The 22,691-nt window shown below is 34.7% G+C and overlaps 1 protein-coding gene and 1 non-coding gene across 4 annotated transcripts in view; both read right to left on the bottom strand.

Annotated features, from left to right (window-relative positions):
- RB1 (RB transcriptional corepressor 1) overlaps positions 1–22,691 on the bottom strand; it is a 196,740-nt gene that overhangs the window by 115,298 nt on the left and 58,751 nt on the right. For 2 of the 3 annotated variants that reach the window (XM_066380876.1, XM_066380873.1), the window contains exons 5-10: positions 19,503–19,541; positions 17,482–17,549; positions 11,872–11,982; positions 9,596–9,738; positions 7,087–7,164; positions 3,736–3,845 (exon numbers count right to left, since the gene is read on the bottom strand). In XM_066380876.1, coding sequence (XP_066236973.1) covers positions 3,736–3,845; positions 7,087–7,164; positions 9,596–9,738; positions 11,872–11,982; positions 17,482–17,549; positions 19,503–19,541 — 549 coding nt within the window. Of the gene's footprint in view, positions 1–3,735; positions 3,846–7,086; positions 7,165–8,542; positions 8,587–9,595; positions 9,739–11,871; positions 11,983–17,481; positions 17,550–19,502; positions 19,542–22,691 lie in introns of those variants that run through there. The other variant, XM_066380874.1, reaches the window with a different exon arrangement.
- Positions 5,868–5,943, bottom strand: TRNAI-GAU (transfer RNA isoleucine (anticodon GAU)). Its single transcript has one exon. It is a non-coding gene; the product is annotated as a tRNA-Ile (tRNA).

Genomic DNA, 22,691 nt, shown 5'->3' with positions numbered 1-22,691 from the left:
CAAAACTCAACATTCATTTATGATAATAACTCTCAACAGAGCAGGCACAGAGGAAAAGTACCTCAACATAATAAAGGTCAATCATGACAAGAACACAGCCAGCATCATACTCAATGATGAAAAGCTGAAAGCTTTTCCTAAGATCAAAAACAAATCCAGGATGACCACTCTTGCCACTTTTATTCAACATAGTACTGAAAGTCCTAGCCAGAGCAATTAGGCAATAAAACGATAAAAAGGCATCCAGATTGGAGAGAAAAAAGATAAACTGTTTGCAGATAGAATGGTATTATATATAGGAAACCCTAAACACTCCATCAAAAAACTGTTAGAACTAATAAAGTTTTAAAGTTGCGGGATACAAAATCAATATGCAAAAGTCATTTGTGTTTTTTACACTAATTACAAACTATAATAAAGAGAAATTAAGAAAAGGTTCCATTTATAATTGCATCAAAAAGAATAAAATACCTAGAAATAAGTTTAACCATGGAAGTGAAAGTCCTGTACACTGAAAAGTAAAAGACACTGATAAAAAAAAAATCAAGACACAATTAAATGAAAGATATTCAATGCTCATGAATGAAAGAATTAATATTGTTAAAATATCCAGACTACCCACAGCAATCTATTATACATATTCAAGGTAATCCCAATCAAAATTCCAATGGCATTTTCCATAAAAATAGAACAGACAATCCTAAAATTATTATTTTTTTTTGTATTTTTCTGAAGTTGGAAACGGGGAGGCAGTCAGACAGACTCCCGCATGCTCCCGACCGGGATCCACCCAGCATGCCCACCAGGGGGCAATGCTCTGCCCATCTGGGGCGTCACTCTGCTGCAACCACAGCCATTCTAGTGCCTGAGGCAGAGGCCACAGAGCCTTCCTCAGCGCCCGGGCCAACTTTGCTCCAATGGAGCCTTGGCTGCGGGAGGGGAAGAGAGACAGAGAGGAAGGAGAGGGGGAGGGGTGGAGAAGCAGATGGGCGCTTCTCCTGTAATGCCCTGGCCGTGAATCAAACCCGGGACTCCTGCACGCCAGGCCAACGCTCTACCACTGAGCCAACCGGCCAGGGCCGACAATCCTAAAATTTGAATGGAATCACAAAAATAAATAAATTGTTCCTGACCAGGTGGTGGCGCAGTGGATAGAGCGTCAGACTAGGATGCAGAGGACACAGGTTCGAGACTCCGAGGTCACCAGCTTGAACATGGGCTCATCTGGTTTGAGCAACGCTCACCAGCTTGGACCCAGGGTCACTAGCTCGAGCAAGGGGTTACTTGGTCTGCTGAAGGCCCACGGTCAAGGCATGTATGAGAAAGCAATCAATGAACAACTAAGGTGTCGCAACAAAAAACTGATAATTGATGCTTCTCATCTCTCTCCATTCATGTGTGTCTGTCCCTATCTATCCCTCTCTCTGTCTCTGTAAAAAATAAAAATAAAAAAAAAAAGCTATAGTAACATAGCACAAAGATCAGTTCAAAAAATGCTATACAGATGTTTACCTGGAACCTATATGTTCCTATAGACCAAGGTCATCCTGTTAAATTTAATTTGTAAATAGAAAAATAAAAATAAATAAATAATTCCTAAAAAATAAAAACCTCTAGTAGTCAAAATAGTACAAAATTAGCAAAAAAATAGACACGCATATCAATGCAACAGACTAGAAATCCAAGAAATAAACCCATACATATATCATCAATTAATTTATGACGAGAAACCAAGAATTTTGAACAAGGCAAACACAGTTTCTTCAATAAGTGGTGCTGCGAAAACTGGATAGCCACATACAAATGAATAAAACTTGACCACTATCTTACATCAGACACAAAAATTAACTCAAAATGAATTAAAGACTTGAATGTAGAAACTGAAACCATAAAACTCCTTGAAAAAAACAAGGTGGTAATAAGCTCTTTGACACTAATGTTAAAGATATTTTTAGTCTGACACCAAAAAGCAAATATAAAACAGCAAGAGTACATCAAACTAAGTCTTCTGCACAGCAAAAAAAATCATCAACAAAATTTTAAAAAGACAACCTACTCAATAAGAAAAAATATTTGCAAATCATACCTCTTAAGAAGTTAATACTCAAAATATACAAAGAATACAACAACAAAAACAATCAAATTTAAAAATAAGCAGAACTGAATGGACATTTTTTCCAAAAAGGATACACAGATGACCAACAGGTACATTAAATCATTAGCCTTCAGGGGAAGGTAAATCAAAACCACAATGAGATATCATCTCATGCCAGAATGACTATTATCAAAAAGATTAGAAATAACCAGTGTTGGTGAGCATGTGAAGAAAAGAGAAAGAACATTTGAGCAGAGTTGGTGGGAAGTAGATCGATGCAGCCACTATGAAAAGCTGTATGGAAATTCCTCAAAAAAATTAAAAACTGAGCTACCACATGATCCAGCAATTCTACTTCTGGGTATTTATTCAAAAAACAAAAATATAAACACTAATTTGAAAAGGTAACTGCATCCCCATGTTCACTGCAGCATTATTTACAACAGCTAAGATATGGAAACCTATGTGTCCATTTATAGATACATGATTTTTAAAAAAAGTGAAACATAAATATTGCAATGGAGTATTATTCAGCCATTAAAGAATTAAATCTTGTCACTTGAACATTGAAAGCATTATAATAAATGAAATCAGAAAGAGAAAAGCAAATATGGCATGTTCTTTCTTATATGTACTATCAAAAAAATCCAAACTCTTAAAACAGATTGGTAGTCACCAGAGGGAATGGAGGGGAGTGGGTTAACTTTTTTTAATTTAAAAAATAAAAAGGACCATATTCACATGGCTGTTCATATCATCACTTTTTCACTTTTCTAATTTAGGTTTGATTGCTTTTTTATGTAATCATAGTCATCCTATCCTAGTTCTATGAAAAAATATTTAACCCTGTAAGTTGATCTGAGAATCAAGTAGCCAGCATTCTTCTATAACTTTACTACATGGTACTCTGATCCATACACATGTATATGTACAATGTATACATGTGACTCTACAGTAAATGCTTGTATTTTACAATGGAGGAAAGCCTTGACTTGGTAAGAAATTACTTTAAAAATTAAAAATCAAGCCTGTGAATACTAGGATGCAAACTAGTGTTCACATAGATCAGTGGTCCCCAACCTTTTTTGGGCCACGGACTGGTTTAATGTCAGAAAATATTTTCACGGACTGGCCTTTAGGGTGGGACGGATAAATGTATCACATGACCGAGACAAGCATCAAGACTAAGTCTTAGATGGATGTAACAGAGGGGAATCTGGTCATTTTTAAAAAATAAAACATCATTCAGACTTAAATATAAATAAAATGAAAATAATGTAAGTTATTTATTCTTTCTTTGTGGACCGGTACCAAATGGCCCATGGACCAGTAACAGTCTGCGGCCCAGGGGGTTGGGGACCACTGACATAGATAATACAAATAATGTTTTTCCTTTTGTTCTAATAAAAAGAATAGATTTACAATCTATGTAAAGGCACTACATCATAAAAAATCTCTTTGTTAGTAAATTATATACATAGAATATTGTTTATCTTATTAACTTTGTATAAATACATCTGAAGTAATTATTATTAATGATATTTAAGGGTCACTGAGTTAAATAAAAACCTATTTAACTTTCTCTATCAAAACTGATCTAGAGCAAAAGCATATCAACAAAAATATACCATGTACAATACCTGTCCATAGGCTCAGCCTGAAGAGTTTTATCATGATCCAGAAATAATCTTGCATCTAGATCTTTGTTTTTAAGGTAAATTTCTTCATACTGTTTAGAAAGACTTTCCACCTCAAAAGAAAAAAAAAATGATGATTATCCTTTCACATCATTACATCTCTCAGTACACAGAAGTACGATTTAATTAAAGAATATTTGTATATATACACTTAATTTTACAACACAGTGAGTTGATATGCAGTATAAATAAGGTGTATGTGCAAGCAAAGTAAAGAAAATTGCAAATTTTCAACTCCAATTTTAAACCTATTTTATGCATGCACCCTAATAATTAGAATGTTATGTAGACAAGATTCATCAATGTCACAAATCAGTACTGAGATGAAACTGTAAGATAAAAATAGGTATTATTATAACCTCTTAACTGCTAAGATCCTCTAAACATCTCATACATTTTTCACTTTAATTTTTTTTTTTTTTTTGTATTTTTCTGAAGCTGGAAACGGGGAGAGACAGTCAGACAGATTCCCGCATGCGCCCAACCGGGATCCACCCGGCACACCCACCAGGGGCAAAGCTCTGCCCACCAGGGGGCGATGTTCTGCCCCTCCAGGACATCGCTCTGTTGCGACCAGAGCCACTCTAAGCGCCTGGGGCAGAGGCCAAGGAGCCATCCCCAGCGCCCGGGCCATCTTCGCTCCAACGGAGCCTCAGCTGCGGGAGGGAAGAGAGAGACAGAGAGGAAGGAGAGGGGGAGGGGTGGAGAAGCAGATGGGCGCCTCTCCTGTGTGCCCTGGCCAGGAATCGAACCCGGGACTTCTGCACGTCAGGCTGACGCTCTACCACTGAGCCAACTGGCCAGGGCCTACATTTTTCACTTTTAATCTTCTATTATAATTATCAATATAAAATAAAGTCTTTCTCAATCATATATAACAAATCCTCTTGATTATACATTCTGCCTTTTTAAAATCTTTTAGTTCACTTCAATTCTTTCAGGTAAGTATCTTAGGCAAGAGCATTAGCTCAGTTAATCACCCAATTAACACACCTACATAATTTATTCCAAATTTTAGACACTTTTTCAATGGCTAGAATCTGCGATTCTTGTCAGTTTTGGTCCATCCTTTCAAATCATAATTTAAAAACCAATACACAATAGATAATTATTTAGCATGCTTTCTGCTGCGACTTTTAAAGCAAAACTGTTACCAACCTGAGGGTAATAAAATTGGATTTTAAAAAAGTGTGGGAGAAGAAATCCAATTAAGTGTAAACTTTGCATAAGGATTTTAGGTATAACATCCATGTTTAAGTTTAAAAATTGTTACTGCCCTAGCTTAGTTAAGCATTAATTATCAATCATTTAGTGATTGACAGCTATTAGTACTATATGTAAAATACTGAAGAAAATGTTAAGTTTATCTTAATTAGATTTCTATTAAAACTGCAATCCTTTCCAGGGGAAGAAAACTTAGTACTAATGTTTAACATTCTTTGGAGTTGTGAACAGCATATTTTTTTATAAAAAGACTCAGTAACACATCTGGCCCCTTTTTGCCTCTCTAGTACTTTGCCTCTTACCACTCTTCTGCCCTGTAACCCAATCTTAACGACATTGAACAAACCAAACTATCATACAATATCATGCCTTTGAATCTATCACCCTTGGAAATGTCATTTTTCATGAAGCTTACCCAGCTCAGAAACAATAGTACCTGCAAACAATTTTCCATGAATCCTATCTGCCTCACTTTGGATTAGGTTGCCCTCCTCCAAGATATCACAACACCCTGTGTATACTTCTTTCAGACTCTTTTTTTTTTTTTTTTTGTATTTTTCTGAAGCTGGAAACGGGGAGAGACAGTCAGACAGACTCCGCATGTGCCCGACTGGGATCCACCCGGCACATCCACCAGGGGCGACGCTCTGCCCACCAGGGGGCGATGCTCTGCCCCTCCAGGGTGTCGCTCTGCCGTGACCAGAGCCACTCTAGTGCCTGGGACAGAGGCCAAGGAGCCATCCCCAGCACCCGGGCCATCTTTGCTCCAATGGAGCCTCGGCTGCGGGAGGGGAAGAGAGAGACAGAGAGGAAGGGGGGGAGTGGAGAAGCAAATAGGCGCTTCTCCTATGTGCCCTGGCCGGGAATCGAACCCGGGTCCCCCGCATATCAGGCCGAGGCTCTACCACTGAGCCAACTGGCCAGGGCCTTTCAGACTCTTGTTGACTCCTATAATGTTCTGTTTCTTTGTCTGTGTCTCTCCCACTACACCTTAATGACAGCAACTATGAGTTAAATCTCTGCATCAATGACATCTAGCACAATGCCTGGCACATATTAAGCAATCAATCAATAATTGTTGAATGAATAAATTACCTAATTCAAGGACTGGCTATCAATCCAGGTACAGTTCAGCTGATTTCACATCTTTTGGTCTTGGTGACTAATACTAGCTCTTCTAAAACACTGCTTTATCACTGACTACTTGTTCTTCATTTATCTAAAGCATCCTTTTCTCCACATATTTTGCCTTACCACATAAATTCTCAGTTGTTCTGTTCTCATGAAAGAGCAAGACATTTGAGGCAAAATGTGAAAAGAAACAGATGGATGGATGGTACACCACTAACATAATACGTTTCTGCAATATAATCACAGTCATTTCAACTGAATTTATTTTCAATTAAGTAGTTTTTAAAAAATACTCAGAAGAGATGTTCTGTGATACAGTAACACCAATAACGTTAATGGCATTAATCATGGATCCTATTCATGAGGATGTGCAGGAAAGCAAATTAGAGTCAGTTGTGATTGTGTATTTAGTTATATTTAGAATATATGCTGCCCAAGTGAGCACTAGTTATATTTAAATATTTAATGAATTGGAGAGGGGTGGAGGAAAGGGAATTAAGAGGGACAAATATACAGTGAAAGAACATGATCTGACTTTGAGAGATGAGTACACAACATAATCAACAATTCAAATGTTATAGAAATGTTTACCTGAAACCTATGTACTCTTATTGATCAATGTTACCCCTTTAAATTTAATTTTCTAAATAAAATTTTAAAAAATAAATTCAAAAGCCTACACTTAAATCTTTGAAAAATTTCAGTTCCAATTTCTAGTGTAAGTTACAAAATGCTGCTTATTTATTCATTTAAGTATATATTCAAGTGTTCTTTATTACTATATAAAGTTGGTTCACCACAATTCTATTTAGATTCCTTTTCTGAGAAAAGATAACTAATATATAAAAAAGTGTGATCTTAAGAAATTTAGACAACTATTCCCCCCTCTCAAAAGTCCGAAAACACATTAACATTTTATTAAGCTGTCTTTCAAATTACCTCTGGAAGTCCATTAGAAGCTAAAATTCCAAGAGAATTCATAAAAGGTATAAAGTTTTTGAAATAAACATTTTTCACCTGAAAAAGATAAAGTTACATGACAATTAAATTTAAAAAATTAATCTCCACTATTAACACTAGAATGAAAGTGCTAACTGACATGTTGATCAATGACTTACACTCAATCTACTGTGACACTTATTAATGATTAATTTATTTACTTTTAAAATTACATGAGTCAGATTTCAGGCCCCAAAATGGAGATGGGATTCATAAGAAAACCCATTGAAACCAACTTCAATATTCCACATTTAACAAATGATGAAAAGACTGGCAGCTTCAAAAATTAAGTAACTTGACCCAAATCACACAACTATGAATTTAAACCAAATCTGCCTAACACTGAAGCCAAGACTCCTTTTACCTAAAGTGCCTCTGATTTCTCCCCAAAACATATTTTAGGCCACTTCACATACATCATCTAGTACCTAGCTTAAGGAATATTAAGTCAATTATTTTAGCATAAATTTAGGAAAACAATCTGCTTTGTAACAAAATAATTACACACAAAAAAAATAATATCCAATAATTGAATTCAAAACCAAAATAAACTTTTTTGTGGAATTATGCAATTTCATGCAAAAGATAGACTCTACTCAGAAAACCTGGAGTTATATTCCTGGCTATTCTACATTTGTTATGTGCTGTAAAATTTAAAACAACTTACTTTCCCTCATTTAACTTCCTTTTACAATTTTGGAGTATCTACATGTCCTAAGGTGAAAATAATTTAATGCCAGTTCCTATCTTCTTTTACACAAATAAGTTGTAAGAATTAAGCTTCTGTTAAACTTACTAGTTTTGTTTTCTAGTTAATTCCCACTTAACTAGAATATTTATAAGGTGGGTAGTTCTAGTTAATCAATTGGCATGACTAAGCAATAATTATATAACCATAAATATAGCTAAATACTAGTTTTATAACCATATGACTAACCAATAATATATAACCATAAGTATAACCAATAAATTCTATATAAATAACCAACTATCAATTAATGACAATTACCACCAAAGCTTTTAATCACCTATACTTTAGAAAAGCATACCTATAATAATTCTAAATTATAACAGAGTAAAAATTAAAAGGAAAAAATAACTTATTTCTGATTTTTTAAATGAAATTTTACAAATATTAATAGTTTTGAAATTCAGAGAATTAACAAACAGAAATTAGAAAACTGACTAAGCAATAGACCAGAGTAAATAAAATATTTCTCAACTACATTTATCAGCTTATTTGCAAAGATAATTTGATTCTATAAAAATACATACATATATATAAAGTTGATACATCTGTTTTTATAGTTGAAATTTACAAAAGCAACAGCGCTAAAACCCAGATATTTTGATAAATAATTCCAACACTTTTTAAACTAGATTTTTGATATCATACCCTCATTGCTCCCCAGAGCTCACAGAGAAATTTTAAAGATACATTTCATACAGCTATTTGGTGGTAGTGAACTGTGGACAATATAACCATCTATGAGATAAACAGCATGGCATAGTGACTGGAGCACTGCTAGGAGATGTTCCCAAAGTCCAGACTGTTAGTAATTAGCTATATCAGTCTCTAGAAGCTTTTTACTCATTACTAAAAGGAGGCAGAGTATACTATGTATTGGTGAGATTCCTTCTAATTCCAACATTCCAGATTCTAGGAACAAAATAAGCTAGTCCTGGGTGTTTATGTTTATTCTCTTCTAGCCACTAACATCTGAACAATAGTAATTATAGAAGACTGAACAGAAATGTAATGCTGGTATCACTTACCACTAAACCAGAAACAGTGGGGCTTTCTTATTATAGGGCATTTTTAAACATTAGGAGTGTAAGTAATCACAGAGGAATAAAAAAATAAATACTGCCTTAACGATTTACATTTTGGTGATTCCAGAGTGAGAGAGCAACTGTCTTTAAAATCAAAGTAACTGAATATGAAAATTAATTTTTTTTCTAAAATTCTGCTATTGCAAACGGGCTGGCACTAATTACAAAAAGCAAGTTCATTACAAAAGAAGTATACAGGCGGTCCTCGGGTTACAACAGTCTCAACATATGATGTTTCGAATTTACAACGCTCACTCCCATAAAAACTTAAAAAAATTGATATGTGAGTGTTTCAGCTTATACCATTAGCATCATATGGGGGAGAATTAGTTTGGTTGCAAGTGGCAGAATAAACAGTAACGTGGCGTGAGGGAGTTGATGTTCCCTAGTATGGACTGTTAAAAGTTCAAGTGTTCCGTTTGTGTTAGGCTAGGGTATATTTCGACTTAAAACAAAATTCGGGTTACATCACTGTTTTTTAAAGTCAGAAAATTTTGAAGTTTATTGTTTTCTATTTTTCCTGTGTGGTAACCCGAGAACTCCCCATATACTGTTAGAAAGAACTTATATCTAAATCTACTTCAACAATTTTAAAGAAATCATAAAGTTAAATTACCTCATCTACATTACATTCATATTCTTTACAGAGAACTTCAATAATTCTTGTATCATTTTCTAGTTGTTTTGCTATCCGTGCACTCCTGTTCTGACCTCGCCTTGGTGTTCGAGGTGAACCATTAATAGGTATTACAGCTGTTTCTGTAAAAATGGTAAATTAGATCAGAACAATTGTAAATTCCACTGTATAAAATAATGAAATATTTTAATTATAAGTAGGAAGGTCAAAAATGGTCACATTATGCTACTTTTAATTATTAGGCTTCATTTAAAGGGCAAATATGAAGGCAAGGAAAATAGACAATTTATAAAGTAATTCTAAATTATCCTACTCGGTCTGCAAGGAGAAAAATGTTTTCTATCTTATATACCATTATGATGTTTTTAAAAGATGAGTATATAAATATAATGTGATAATAAACTGATTTTTTTAATCCCCTGGATTATTTTGTGCATTTCCAATTCAAACAATGTGGATTCGGCTATTAAAGAGATTACAATTGACTAGACAACTATGTGTAAAAAGTATTAACTGCTTCTAGGCGCAACCAACAACTTACAAGAAATTGAGAGGCTAAAGGAACATGTTAAACTATACAATAGGATGCAATCAATAAAATCATAATTATGGGACACTCAACAGGACAAACCACCTGATTATTTAATAAATAAATTTCCAAGAAAAAAAGAAATAGATGAAGAACTTTTTTAGAAAGCTTAAAAGCATATCAACCAATCACAAAATATAGATCTCATTTAGATTCTCATTTAGGCAACCTGTAAAAATTGTTTAAATTACTTTTATACAATTGAAAATATGAGCACTTACTAAATATTTGGTAGTATTAAAGAATCAGTATTAACTGATTTTTAGGTGTGATATAATGGTATTGTCATTATGCTTTTTAAAATGACTTTATCTTTTAGAAATACATACTAAAATTTATAAGGATGAAACTATAGGCAAAAATGTGCATCAAAGTAATACAGCTAGTAGAACTGGACAGTAGATGGTGCTACAGACTGACCATAAATTACATGTTGAAGGTAGGTGATAAATACATGGAGTTCATTATTCCACTGTCTACTTTTGTATTCATTTTAAATTCTCCATAATAAAAAGTCATTTTGAAGTGTATCATACTCAGTCAATTCAACACCTTATCCTGATTTCTCTTGAACACAGGATTAGAGAATTAAATGTACACTGAAATTATCCAAAAGAACAGAGCCTGTCAACCTAAAGTAACATCCTCTGTCAATTTATTAACATTATAACATTGAAAATATTGAGGAAAAGGCATACAAAGAAAAATTTTTTTAAGTCAGAAAATTTTGAAGTTTATTTTCTATTTTTTCCCTCCATTTTGCATGTGATTTCTGCTAAGTGAGTGCTTTTTCTGTCAACCAGGTTCAACAAATTTTCAAAATTCTGCTGCAGACTTCATTTTCCCCTAAAGTTGTTCACAAAGATTAATTAGGCTTCAGCTTCTCAACCACTTCAACAACACTTTGAGACTTTCATGTTTTGAGCTGTCTGACATTATTTTTAGTATTATTAATGCCTTCATCATTTTAGGAGCCAAGGAATCAATTCAGCCTTAGTTAACTTTACATTTTTCTATAATATAATAATTAATTTTGATCCTACTCATGATGTCACCAGAGGAAGCAACTTCATTCTAAAAGCAATATACTAACCTTTGCTTAATGATATCTATTTTAGTAATAGTTACTTTTATTTAAATAAATTTACCATCTTAATTATCCACTGAAATAGATCATATGCAAAAAAAAGTCACATAATCATTATAGTACCCAGTGATAAAAATAATCTGTTCCTGTAGAATGGACCACTCTAACCCATGCAGTCTTAATGATATCTGTACACGGCCTGTTGATTTTCTCTTTACTAGAAATGTTCTCCCACAACTTACCACAACACTCAAATCCCACTACTCTTTTCACTCATCTCAAATGTCAGCTCTTTTATATAGTTTTCTTTGCTCTTCCCCAGCTAAAAAAAGTCTCTCTTCTGAACTTCCATAATATTTGCTGCACTTTGGCCCAGACCACTTTCTACCATATACTCTAATTACCTGCTTCCTTATCTTATCCTTCCTTCTATAACCTGTACTACTTGAGGGCAGAGTCCATGTCTGATTTATTTATCATATTCTAGGCTCCAACACCACTTTTTGGACCCATCAGACATTCAATAAAAAACTGTTGAATGATGAAGTAGAAAAAGCACAAAATATTTAAAATACTTACTATAAGGTTCTTTGAGCAATGCAGGAGGTGAAAGTTTGATAAAATAGTCAAGGACACATAGCATTAACTGAAATGAGATCACCAGGTCATCTTCCATTTGTAGTACTTCCCCTGAATATAAAAAAGATTCACAGTTTAAAATTAGAGATTGCAATTTTTAAGTCAGGGAAAATTGTCATTATGAATGTATCCATATACTCATTTATTCAATAATTCCTAGAGGCATGTTAAAGTGTTTTTTTTTGTAAAAACTCAGTCAGATTTGATATATACAGAAATGTAAATAAAAATATATAAATTTATGAAATTATAAATAAAATGTTTACAATGAGAATTTTAAACTTAAGATATTAAGATTCAGTTTCTATGTCTAAATTATTTTATTTAAATGCTTTTTAAATTTCCAGCTTTGGTAAGAGCTATAGAATTTATTACTTCCAAGGCCCTGGCTGGTTGGCTTAGGAGTAGAGCATTGGACCAGTGTGTGAATGTCCCAGGTTCAGTTCCCGGCCAGGGCACACAAGAGAAGTGCCCATCTGCTTCTCCACCCTTCCCCCTCTCCTTCCTCTCTGTCTCTCTCTCTTCCCCTCCTGCAGTCAAGGCTCCACTGGAGCAAAGTTGGCCCAGGTGCTGAGGATGGCTCCATGGCCTCCGCCTCAGGCGCTAGAATGGCTCCCATTGCAATGGAACAACAGCCCAAATGCGCAGAGCATTGCCCCCCGGTGGGCATGCCAGGCAGATCCCAGTCCGGCACATGCGGGAATCTGTCTCTCTGCCTCCCCACTTATCACTTCAGAAAAACAAACAAAAAAAAAGAATTTATTACTTCCAAAAATAATTTTGAATCATGATATATGCTAATCTTTAATTCTACTTATTTATAAATCTGCACGTTTCCATTTTTAAACCCCCTTCAAAATATTATAATAACCAAAGCCACTAAGAAATAACAAAATTTGTAAATAAATTAATTATAGTACTTAGAAGTTATTAAGAAATACCATAGGCCCTGGCCGGTTGGCTCAGCGGTAGAGCATCGGCCTGGCGTGCGGGGGACCCAGGTTCGATTCCTGGCCAGGGCACATAGGAGAGGCGCCCATTTGCTTCTCCACCCCCCCCTCCTTCCTCTCTGTCTCTCTCTTCCCCTCCCGCAGCCAAGGCTCCATTGGAGCAGGGATGGCCCGGGCGCTGGGGATGGCTCCTTGGCCTCTGCCCCAGGCGCTAGAGTGGCTCTGGTCGCAACAGAGCGACGCCCTGGAGGGGCAGAGCATCGCCCCCTGGTGGGCAGAGCGTCGCCGGGTGGGTGTGCCGGGTGGATCCCGGTCGGGCGCATGCGGGGAGTCTGTCTGACTGTCTCTCCCTGTTTCCAGCTTCGAAAAAAAAAAAAAAAAAGAAATAAAGAAATACCATAGAGGTAAAGAATGATATAAAGGACTTGTAGTTAAAAATAGTAGAATGAAGTCAAATTAAAGAATTTTTCTCTTCCAGTACCTAATAAAAAAAAGAAAAAAATATATTGGTTAACTGCTAGCACCAATACCAAATTTGACAGATACGGATTCCAACAGTATCATCTTTTTACTTGGAGATAGTAGAAATTGATGATGAGAGAAGGAAAAATGGAGGAAGTAAAATGCTATAGCTAACTTTCTGACAAACACATTCCAGATTGGGGAACAATCTGAATCCCAACACAATCCCATTTTGAAAACAGGATATAACTGCCATTAGAAGTATGCCATTTTAGAGTTCATTCTAACAAAACTCTCAGAACAGACAGCTATTCCAGATAAACTCTCTACTTTCTCCCTCTCCCTTTGACTCAAGTATTAAGAAAAAAAACCCTGCTCTCATAGATTTTTGAGGAAACACAAGTCACAGATAATATGCAAAGTGAGTAAAATAAGATTTATTCACACCACATCAGGAAAACAGAACCATCAGGTCAGAATTGCCCACATGAAGTCCTAGTTATATGAGCAGAAAAGCACAGATATTATACAAACATATTACAGAAAAGAAAAATATAATCACAACATAGAAGGGGTAAAAAAATCATATAGAAAACCCAATCTGGAAGATAATCTATCAAAAGAAAATGTCCTATGATTCCATGCACTAAAACACATTTTATTTAAAAAAAAAGGAGGGGGGGCTTACACAACCTAAGAAAAACCTGAAGATCAAGCAACACAATTCCAAATATTGTTTAGCTCAAAAGAGAATAAAAGATTGAGATAAAAATAGTCAATATCAATACATAAGAAAGACACTGAAGATTAGGATAATATGAGAGAAGTCAACTATAACTGAAAAAATTTTTAAAAGAAAAAGAATATGAGAGAAGATAGTAAATGTATAGGACAAAAACAAGCCAAAGTAACATAGTTAATGTTTTTGAAACATAACAAAATATAGAATAAGTACTTAATTAAATAGATTAAATTTTAAAATGTGGTATGTTAATTATCTGAAAGGAAGAACACTTTCAGTTTAAAAAGGGATACAGTTTCCCAAGAAAAACTAATACAAAAAAAAAAATCAAGAGATATCCTAGTTAAGGTATTAAACCTCAAATAAAAAAAAATTCTACAAGTATTTCAGGAAGTAAATGAGGAGGAAGGAATTAAACTAGACTCAGATTTCTCAGCAGTAATGTTTAACACCAGAAAACAATGTCCTTAGGAAGAAAACAAGACACAAGAATAGGATATACAGCCATGATGTCCTCCAAGTATAGAGACTATGACCACAACTCACAAACATGCCAAACACAGAGCGTGTGATGCCAAATACGGCACTTAAAAAAACAAACCAAAGAAACCTCCTTCATAGTAAACACCAGCCAGCTAAGAATGAATCAAAACAAAGAACTCAGAAATGGATAAGCCAAGAACTCAAAAATGGAGAAGGTATGACACAAGAATCACAATAATTTTAGAATCCGTTTAATACAGAAGATTAAATGAGCTTAATAATAATCATAGTTATGAAACAGAATCTAATGACAGCAATATACTAAACAAATTTGAAAGCGGAGAAAAAAAGAGGTAACAGGAAGAACGAGAATACCAGCATTCTTTTCTTTCAAAGCAAATTAATATATATTTGCTTTAAATCAAAATACAAACTTAAATCAAGATTCTAACTTCATTTTTTCACAATACTTTGTTAGAGAAATATTTTAGAAATAATACAGTTTAAGTAACAAAGCATTTATCTAAACTAAGCAATTCCTCCATTTCTATTGCTTATTTTTTTCTGTCAAATTCGTGTAAAATTAATTTTTATATTTTAAATGTAGCACTACAATATGATCCTATTTTTAAAAAAATTAATGTTTGTGAATGAACTCATATTCCACCTTTTTTACCAGCATATATGCACAAAAATATATCTGCAATGACAATCCCATAATTTTTTTAAAAAACTAAACCTGAAAATTGTGGCTTTTATTAACTGTTCTTTTTTTTAATTAATTTATTGGGGTGACATTATGTAAGAAGATTATATATGTTTCAAGTGTACAGTTTCATGATACATGATATGTACATTTCACTGAGTGCCCACCACCCAAAGTGAAATCATCTTCTGTCACCCTATATTTGGCCCCCTTTAACCTTTACTAATCTTCCACCCCCTTCCCTCTGGTTACCACCATACTGTTGTCTATGTCTTTGAGTTTCAGTTTTACATTCCACATATGAGTGAAATCATATGGTTCTTATATTTTTCTGACTGACTTATTTGGCTTAGTATAATATTCTCCACGTCCATCCATGTGGTTGCAAATAGCAGTATTTCATCTTTTCTTATAGCTAAGTAGTATTCCATTGTATATATGTTTCATATTTTCTTTATCCAACCATCTATCAAAGGAGACTTATGTCATTTCCATATCTTAGCTACCATGAATAATGCTGCAATCACCTTAGAGGTATATATATTTTGTGAATAAATGTTTCCAAAATTTTCAAGTACATACCAAGAAGAGGGATTGCTGGGTCATGTGGTAACTCTACTCTTTTTTTTTTAATGTTTATTTTATTGATTTTAGAGAGAGGAAGAGAGAGGGAGAGAGGTAGAGATTGGAACATCAATCTGTTCCTGTACGTGTCCTGACCAGGGATTGAACTGGCAACCTCTGTTCTCAGGACAATGCTCAACCAACCAAGCTATCCAGCCTGGGCAATAATTCCATTCTTAATTTTTCATGAGCCTCCATACAGTTATCTACAATGGCTATACTGGTTTACATTTCCACCAGCAGTAAATGAGGTTCCTTTTTCTCCACAACTTCTTAGCACTTGATAATAGCCATTCTAACAGGTGTGAGGTGGTATCTCATTATAGTATTGACTTGCAATTTCCTAATAGCTAGTAAAATTTGAGCATCTTTTCAAATATCTATTCGCCTTCTGTGTGTCTTCTTGAAAGAAGTGTCTGTTCAGTCCTCTGCCCATTTTTAATTGGATTATTTGGTACCTTGGTGTTGAGTTGTATGAGTTCTTTACATATTTTGGATATTAACCCCTTTTTGGAGCTGCTGCTTGCAAATATCTTCTCCCATTTAGTTGGTTGACTTTCTGTTTTGTTGGCAGTATCTTTGTGCAAAAGCTTTTTAGGTTGATATAGTTCCATTCATTTACTTTTGCCTTTAGTTCCTTTGCCTTTGGGGTTAAATTCATAAAACCTTCTCTAAGACCAATGTCCATAAGTTTAGTACTTACGTTTTCTTCTATGTAATTTATTGTTTCAGATCTTATATTTAGGTCTTTGATCCATTTCAAATTAACTTTCATAAATTCTGACAAATTGTAGTCTAGTTTCATCCTCTTGCATGTCGCTTTCCAATTTTCCTAGCACCATTTATAAAACAGGCTTTCTTTTCTCTACTGTTTTCGGCTCCTTTGTCAAAAAGTATTTGCCCATACCCCTGTGCTTTTATGTATTTCTGGGTTCTCAATTCTGTCACATTGGTCTCTTTTTTTTGGCCAATACTATCCTATTTTGATTTTCATTGTTCTGTAATATAATTTTGAAGTCAGGTAGTATGATACCCACAGCTTCATTCTTTCTTTCTCAGGATTGCTATGGCTATCCAAGGTCCTTAATGATTCCATAAAAATCTGATAATTTTATGTTCTAGTTCTTTAAAAAATGTCATTGAGACTTTGATGAGGATTGCATTAAATCTGTATATTGCTTTAGGTAATACCATAATTTTAATGATTATTATTTCTGAATGGGTTTTGGGTTACTTTTCTGTTTTTCTTTGCATTCTGCTGTATTACTTTAATTCTTTTTAATAAGTACATATGATTTTTAGAAAATCAGAATTTTAAAGAATAAAGATTATTCTTTAAAAAAGAGAAAGACAGGAAGAAAGGATATTAGAAACAGAAATAAATGATATAGTTCCAATGTTACTTCCAGTTCCAAAATTACAAGAACTTGCTAACAGTTAAAAAGCCATACAAAGAATTGGGATTGATGGGGTGGGGGTTTTGGGATGCCATGCTAAATTCAATAAAACTTTGAGCTTAATCCAAAAGAATTATCAGTTATTACAACTGACACATTAGCATGTAACAAACATAATGACTTTACCTTTAGCTAGTAAAAATGTGATCCAAGAAACTTTCAGCACCAACACAGAATTTATTTCAGTAGATATCCTATTAAACAAATAGGAAGAAGAAAAAAAATTTACAATAGCTTTCCCAACTATACCAGATTTTTTCCCGTTTTTAAAATTACAGACCTGAGTTGATTACACAACAGAATACAGTCCACTTTAAATGCACAGTTTACACATGACCTTGCTACTTTGAATCAGTGTTCATACCAAGGTATTTCTATTCCTCCCGTAGTATAAACATTTTATTTTAAAAAATTGAATATCTGGCCATGGTTGGTTGGCTCAGTGAATAGAGTGTCAGTCCAGCATGCTGATGGCCCGGGTTAGATCCCCAGTCAAGGCACACATGAAAAACAACCATCTGCTTCTCTTTTCCTCCCTCTCCCCCTCCTTTCTTTCTTCCCCTCTTGCAGCCAGTGGCTTGATTGGTTCAAACATCAGCCCCAGGTGCTGAGGATAGCTCTGTTGATTTGGCATCCATCCCAGACGGGGATTGACAGCTAGGTCCCAGCCAGGGTGCATGCACGAGTCTGTTTCTCACTTAAAAAGAAAAAAAGAATATGTCATATCTAATCTAAAAATATGCATAGGAAGTAGTATACTATACTGTACTGGGTTTCCAGTTACTTAGTACTTTTCTGCTCTTTGTTTTCTAATTAAAATCAACACAGTAAGCAGAAAAAATAGAGGTTAGGTTGATTCTGGTTTACCAATTTAATTTTGTCTTACTAACCTTTCCATATTCATTTACTTGTTGGAATTAACAAATAAAATTAATAAATAACAGAGTTGATTAATAAATATACCATTTCCTTTCATTTATTTTGTGTGTGTGTGTGTGTCAGAGACAGAGAGAGTCAGAGAGAGGGATAGAGACAGACAGACAGACAGGAAGGCAGAAAGATGAGAAACATCAATTCTTTGTTGCGGCTCCTTAGTTGTTCATTGATTGATTTCTCATATGTGCCTTAACCAGGGGGCTACAGCAGACCGAGTGATCCCTTGCTCAAGCCAGCGACCTTGGGCTCAAGCTGGTGAGCCTTGCTCAAACCAGATGAGCCCACCCTCAAGCTAGTGACCTCAGGGTCTCAAACCTGGGTCCTCCACATCCCAGTCCAACGCTCTATCCACTGCGCCATCGCCTGGTCAGGCACAACAATTTCCTTTTATATATCAATCATCTTCAATGCTACTATTTGAATAGGGCAGAAAATCTTATATACCAATCATTCTTCCAAAGGAAAACTCTATAGAGATCTTACATGGGTATAATGTTGAAACATGTATTATACATTAAAAAAATAATTTGGAAATTTTAATATTTGAATAGGGCAGAAAATCTTATATACCAATCATTCTTCCAAAGAAAAACTCTATAGATCTTACATGGGTATAATGTTGAAACATGTATTATACATTAAAAAAATAATTTGGAAATTTTAATATAAATTTTCATACTTATTTTTACATAAAAATTATGTTCTGAGTCTTAGGTAATAAATAAACTATCTGTAATAAACCTTCAATAAATATTTATTCAATGGGCCTTGGCTGGTTAGCTCAGTCAGTTAAGAATGTCATCCTGAAACACCAACGTGTGGGTTAGATCCCTAGTCAGGACACATATGGGAAGCAACCAACTAAGTAGAACAAGATATGGACACTTCTCTATCTATCTATCTATCTTTCTTCCTCTATCTGTCTAAAATCAAGTACAAAAAAAAGATTTAGTCAGTGAATTTGTATTTTTCCCAGAGTTGATGATACATTGCACTGAATCTACTTCCACTTTATTAGTTCTTCCTTATAGTAAAAGGCAAGTATTTCATACCATTTTTCTTCATGAGAAGGTATATAATCTGTAACCTTACTTTATGAAGCAGCATGCCATAATCAATCAGACTAACCCTGACATTATCAACATGTTTGGGATCACTCCAGAAAAATCTTTAAAAAAAAAGTGAAAATTAACATGCTCTGAACTACTTACAAACTGCTTGGTTGTGTCAAGTATATAAGTTCACATGTCCTGAAAAAAACAATAATTATATTAACATTAAGGATTTTTTTAAAAGTTACTTTGTAATTTCTTTCACTATTCAGAAATCAATTTCATCATGCTTTATTATCTTAGGAAGTATATGTTTTAAAAACAAAAACGTATAGCATTATGAAACAGTTAAAATAGATATTTCCAATTTGTGACATTTCACACACATTAATGTAAATATCTAACTACAAAAGGATTTGACTTCATATGTGCATCTGTAACTCAGAATACATTTGTAATTGAATTTTGATCTCATTAGAATCCCAGATCAAGTCATAAAAGCCTATTTAATTAATAGTCTCACAAAAATAACACACATGAAAAGTACCATAAAACCTATACGTTAGGACAGTGACTCCCAGAATGATGAAATAAGGGTCTCCACAGTCTAGTTTGCAGTATAATAACTAGAGTTGGTAAAAATTTAAAAGAAAAAAACAAAACAGTTGAAGTTCTGGAAATCTTTCTAAGATTATACAAAGCAAAAAAAAGAAACATTTCTCCTAAATCTTGGTAAGAACAATGACAGTCTGTGGAATTCAAAGAAAAACTAACTTTCTCTTCCTTTCTAGTCCAGTATCACAAAGCTCTAGCCTGGGCAGGTACAGTTAAGACACAAGGCTCCTCTGCTCCCAGCATTGGATTATATCTCTGGGAAGGGTAGGATATCAGCATTTTTCATTACCCCAAGCTCTGTGTTGCAGAGGGTCTATCCCTGGTAAGACAAGCTAAGAGGTATGGGTGCTTCCTTCCCCCCCTTAGCCCCATTCATTGGGCAAAAGATCCAGGAAGAGCAGATCAAGAACACTGGGGCTCTGGCCCTTGCCAGATAGTTCTGTTGGTTAGAGCGTCATCACAACATGCCAAGGTTACAGGTTTGATCTGCAGTCAGAACACACACAAGAATCAACCAATGATGGCATGAATAAGTGCAACAACAAATCTGTCTCTCTTTCCTCCCCCAACCCACCATTCCTCTCTGTCCCTAAAAATCAATAAAAAATTAAAAAAATTTTAAAAAAAGTATACTGGGGCCCTGACTTCCCTTGCCCCAGTTAGCTGATAAGACAGAGGTTCCAATCAATCAGAGAAGAAGACAAGGAACTGTAGCCTCTTCTGAGCACCCCACTCTTAAAGCAGAGGTGAACACTGTCTCCACCCTGACCTCCTAAGCAGTGGCACAGAAGTATTGCCCAGGGGAGGGGTAGTCCTTAAGAACAGAGAGCTCTGAAGCTCTCCCCAAGGGAATTAATTTCATCTGGAACAGTGTGAGGAAAATCAAGACTAAAAGCACTGTTGAAAACAACAGAGATTTTGGTGATTAGAAAGTAAGACAAGGCTAGTAGCTTTATGAGAGCAACAACTTAAATGCTACACCATCTACAAGAGGAAAGGGGGTAGGCGTGGGGGAAAGCTAAGAAAAGTTCTCCTGAGGTCAGAATAGGCCTCAAGATTGGATTCAAAGACTCCTTTAACAAAGGGAGCCAAATTTAAATGAATCAAACTATGTAGCAATTTGTTACCCAGGGCATTGTCAAAAACAATAAAGCAACTGTTCAGCAATTAGGAGAAAGTAACAGCTAGGTATAACACCAACAGAGCAGTTAGCTTAACAAGAGAGATAGGGGAAAAGACAGTCAAAGAGAATCCAACTAAAAACAGCGTTACCTCAGAGTGACTTCATACATGTCCAAAGCTACACCAAGGAGCAACACCTGAGGCTACACACTACGGGAGAAATAGACTTCACTGAACTACTATAGCTAAGTCACTAAACAAACAAGAAAACAATAACAAGTCCCAGGATGCAAAATCATTATCCAGAGTTGCCAAAATGTTATAAAAAATGCCAGTTTTCAAAAATAAATATGAAACTATGACCTCTACATAAGGAAAAAAGTAGGCAACAGATACTACCTTTATAGAGCCCAGATGTCAGACTTAGCAAAGACTTCAAGGCATCTTTTACAAATATGTTCCAAGAACTAAAGGAAACAAGACTTACAGAAAAAAGAAATATGTGTTAACAATGTCCTATCCAACAGAGAATATCAATAAAGAGACATAAACTATTTTAAAAGAATCAAATGAAAATCTGAGTTGGAAAGTATAATAACCAAAATGAAAGATTCACTAGGGGAGCTTGACAGTAGATCTGAGCTGACGAAAGAATCACTAAACTTGAAGATAAATTCAAAGATATTATATAATCTGAAGAACAAAGAGAAAAAGGAAAAAAAAAATGAAGACCCTACAGAAATGCAGAACACCAAAAAAATATACCAATATATAAGGGTAATGGGAATACAAAAAGGGGAGGGTTGTAGGAGGGGGAGAGCAGAAATAATATTTAAAGAAATAATGGCTAAAAATTTCCCAAATCTGATGAAAAACATTATTCTACACATCCAAGAAACACAACATATTCCAAGTTGAATGAATGCAAAGAGATCCTCGTCCAGATGTACCATAGTAAAAATGATGAAAAACAAAGAGAAAAATCTTAAAAGCAGCCACAGAAAAAAATATTCCATCACATGCAAGGGAACCTAATAACATTAACAGCTAACTTCTCATCAGAAACAGTCACATTCAGAAAGCAATGGGATTACATACACAAAGTGCTGGAAGAAAAAAAAGAAAGTCAACCAAGAATCATATATCTGCCAAAACTATATCTCAAAGGGGAAATGGAAAGAAAGGCATTTTCAAACAACAACAGAGAACTTGTTGAGAGTAGAATCCTCTTACAGAAAAATACTAAGAAAAGTTCTTTAAGCTGAAAACAAGTGACTCAAGACAGTGAAAAGGAAAACAAATGTACTGGTAAAGGTAATTATGTTACTAAAAAAATTGGTGTCGTTTCATATTTCTTCTCCTTTCTTTTCCTAATTGTTGTAAAAGGCAATTGTATAACACAATATAGATAGCTATATTACTGGGCCTATAACATATGAAATGTATGTGACAACAGCAGCACAAAGGAGGTGGGTAGGATCAAAACTGTATTGAAATAAACAAATGACACTAGATGGTATATTGAATCAACAAGAACAAATGAAAAGAACAAGAAATAGTAAATAAGAAAGTTAATATAACAAACTCTATAAATATACACTGTTCTCCTTT

Source organism: Saccopteryx leptura, chromosome 4 (genome assembly GCF_036850995.1).
Source record: "Saccopteryx leptura isolate mSacLep1 chromosome 4, mSacLep1_pri_phased_curated, whole genome shotgun sequence".
In the NCBI taxonomy this organism is placed as follows: Eukaryota; Metazoa; Chordata; class Mammalia; order Chiroptera; family Emballonuridae; genus Saccopteryx; species Saccopteryx leptura.
The sequence above is the reverse complement of the archived record's forward strand: the minus strand, read 5'-3'. Positions and strand labels throughout refer to the sequence as shown.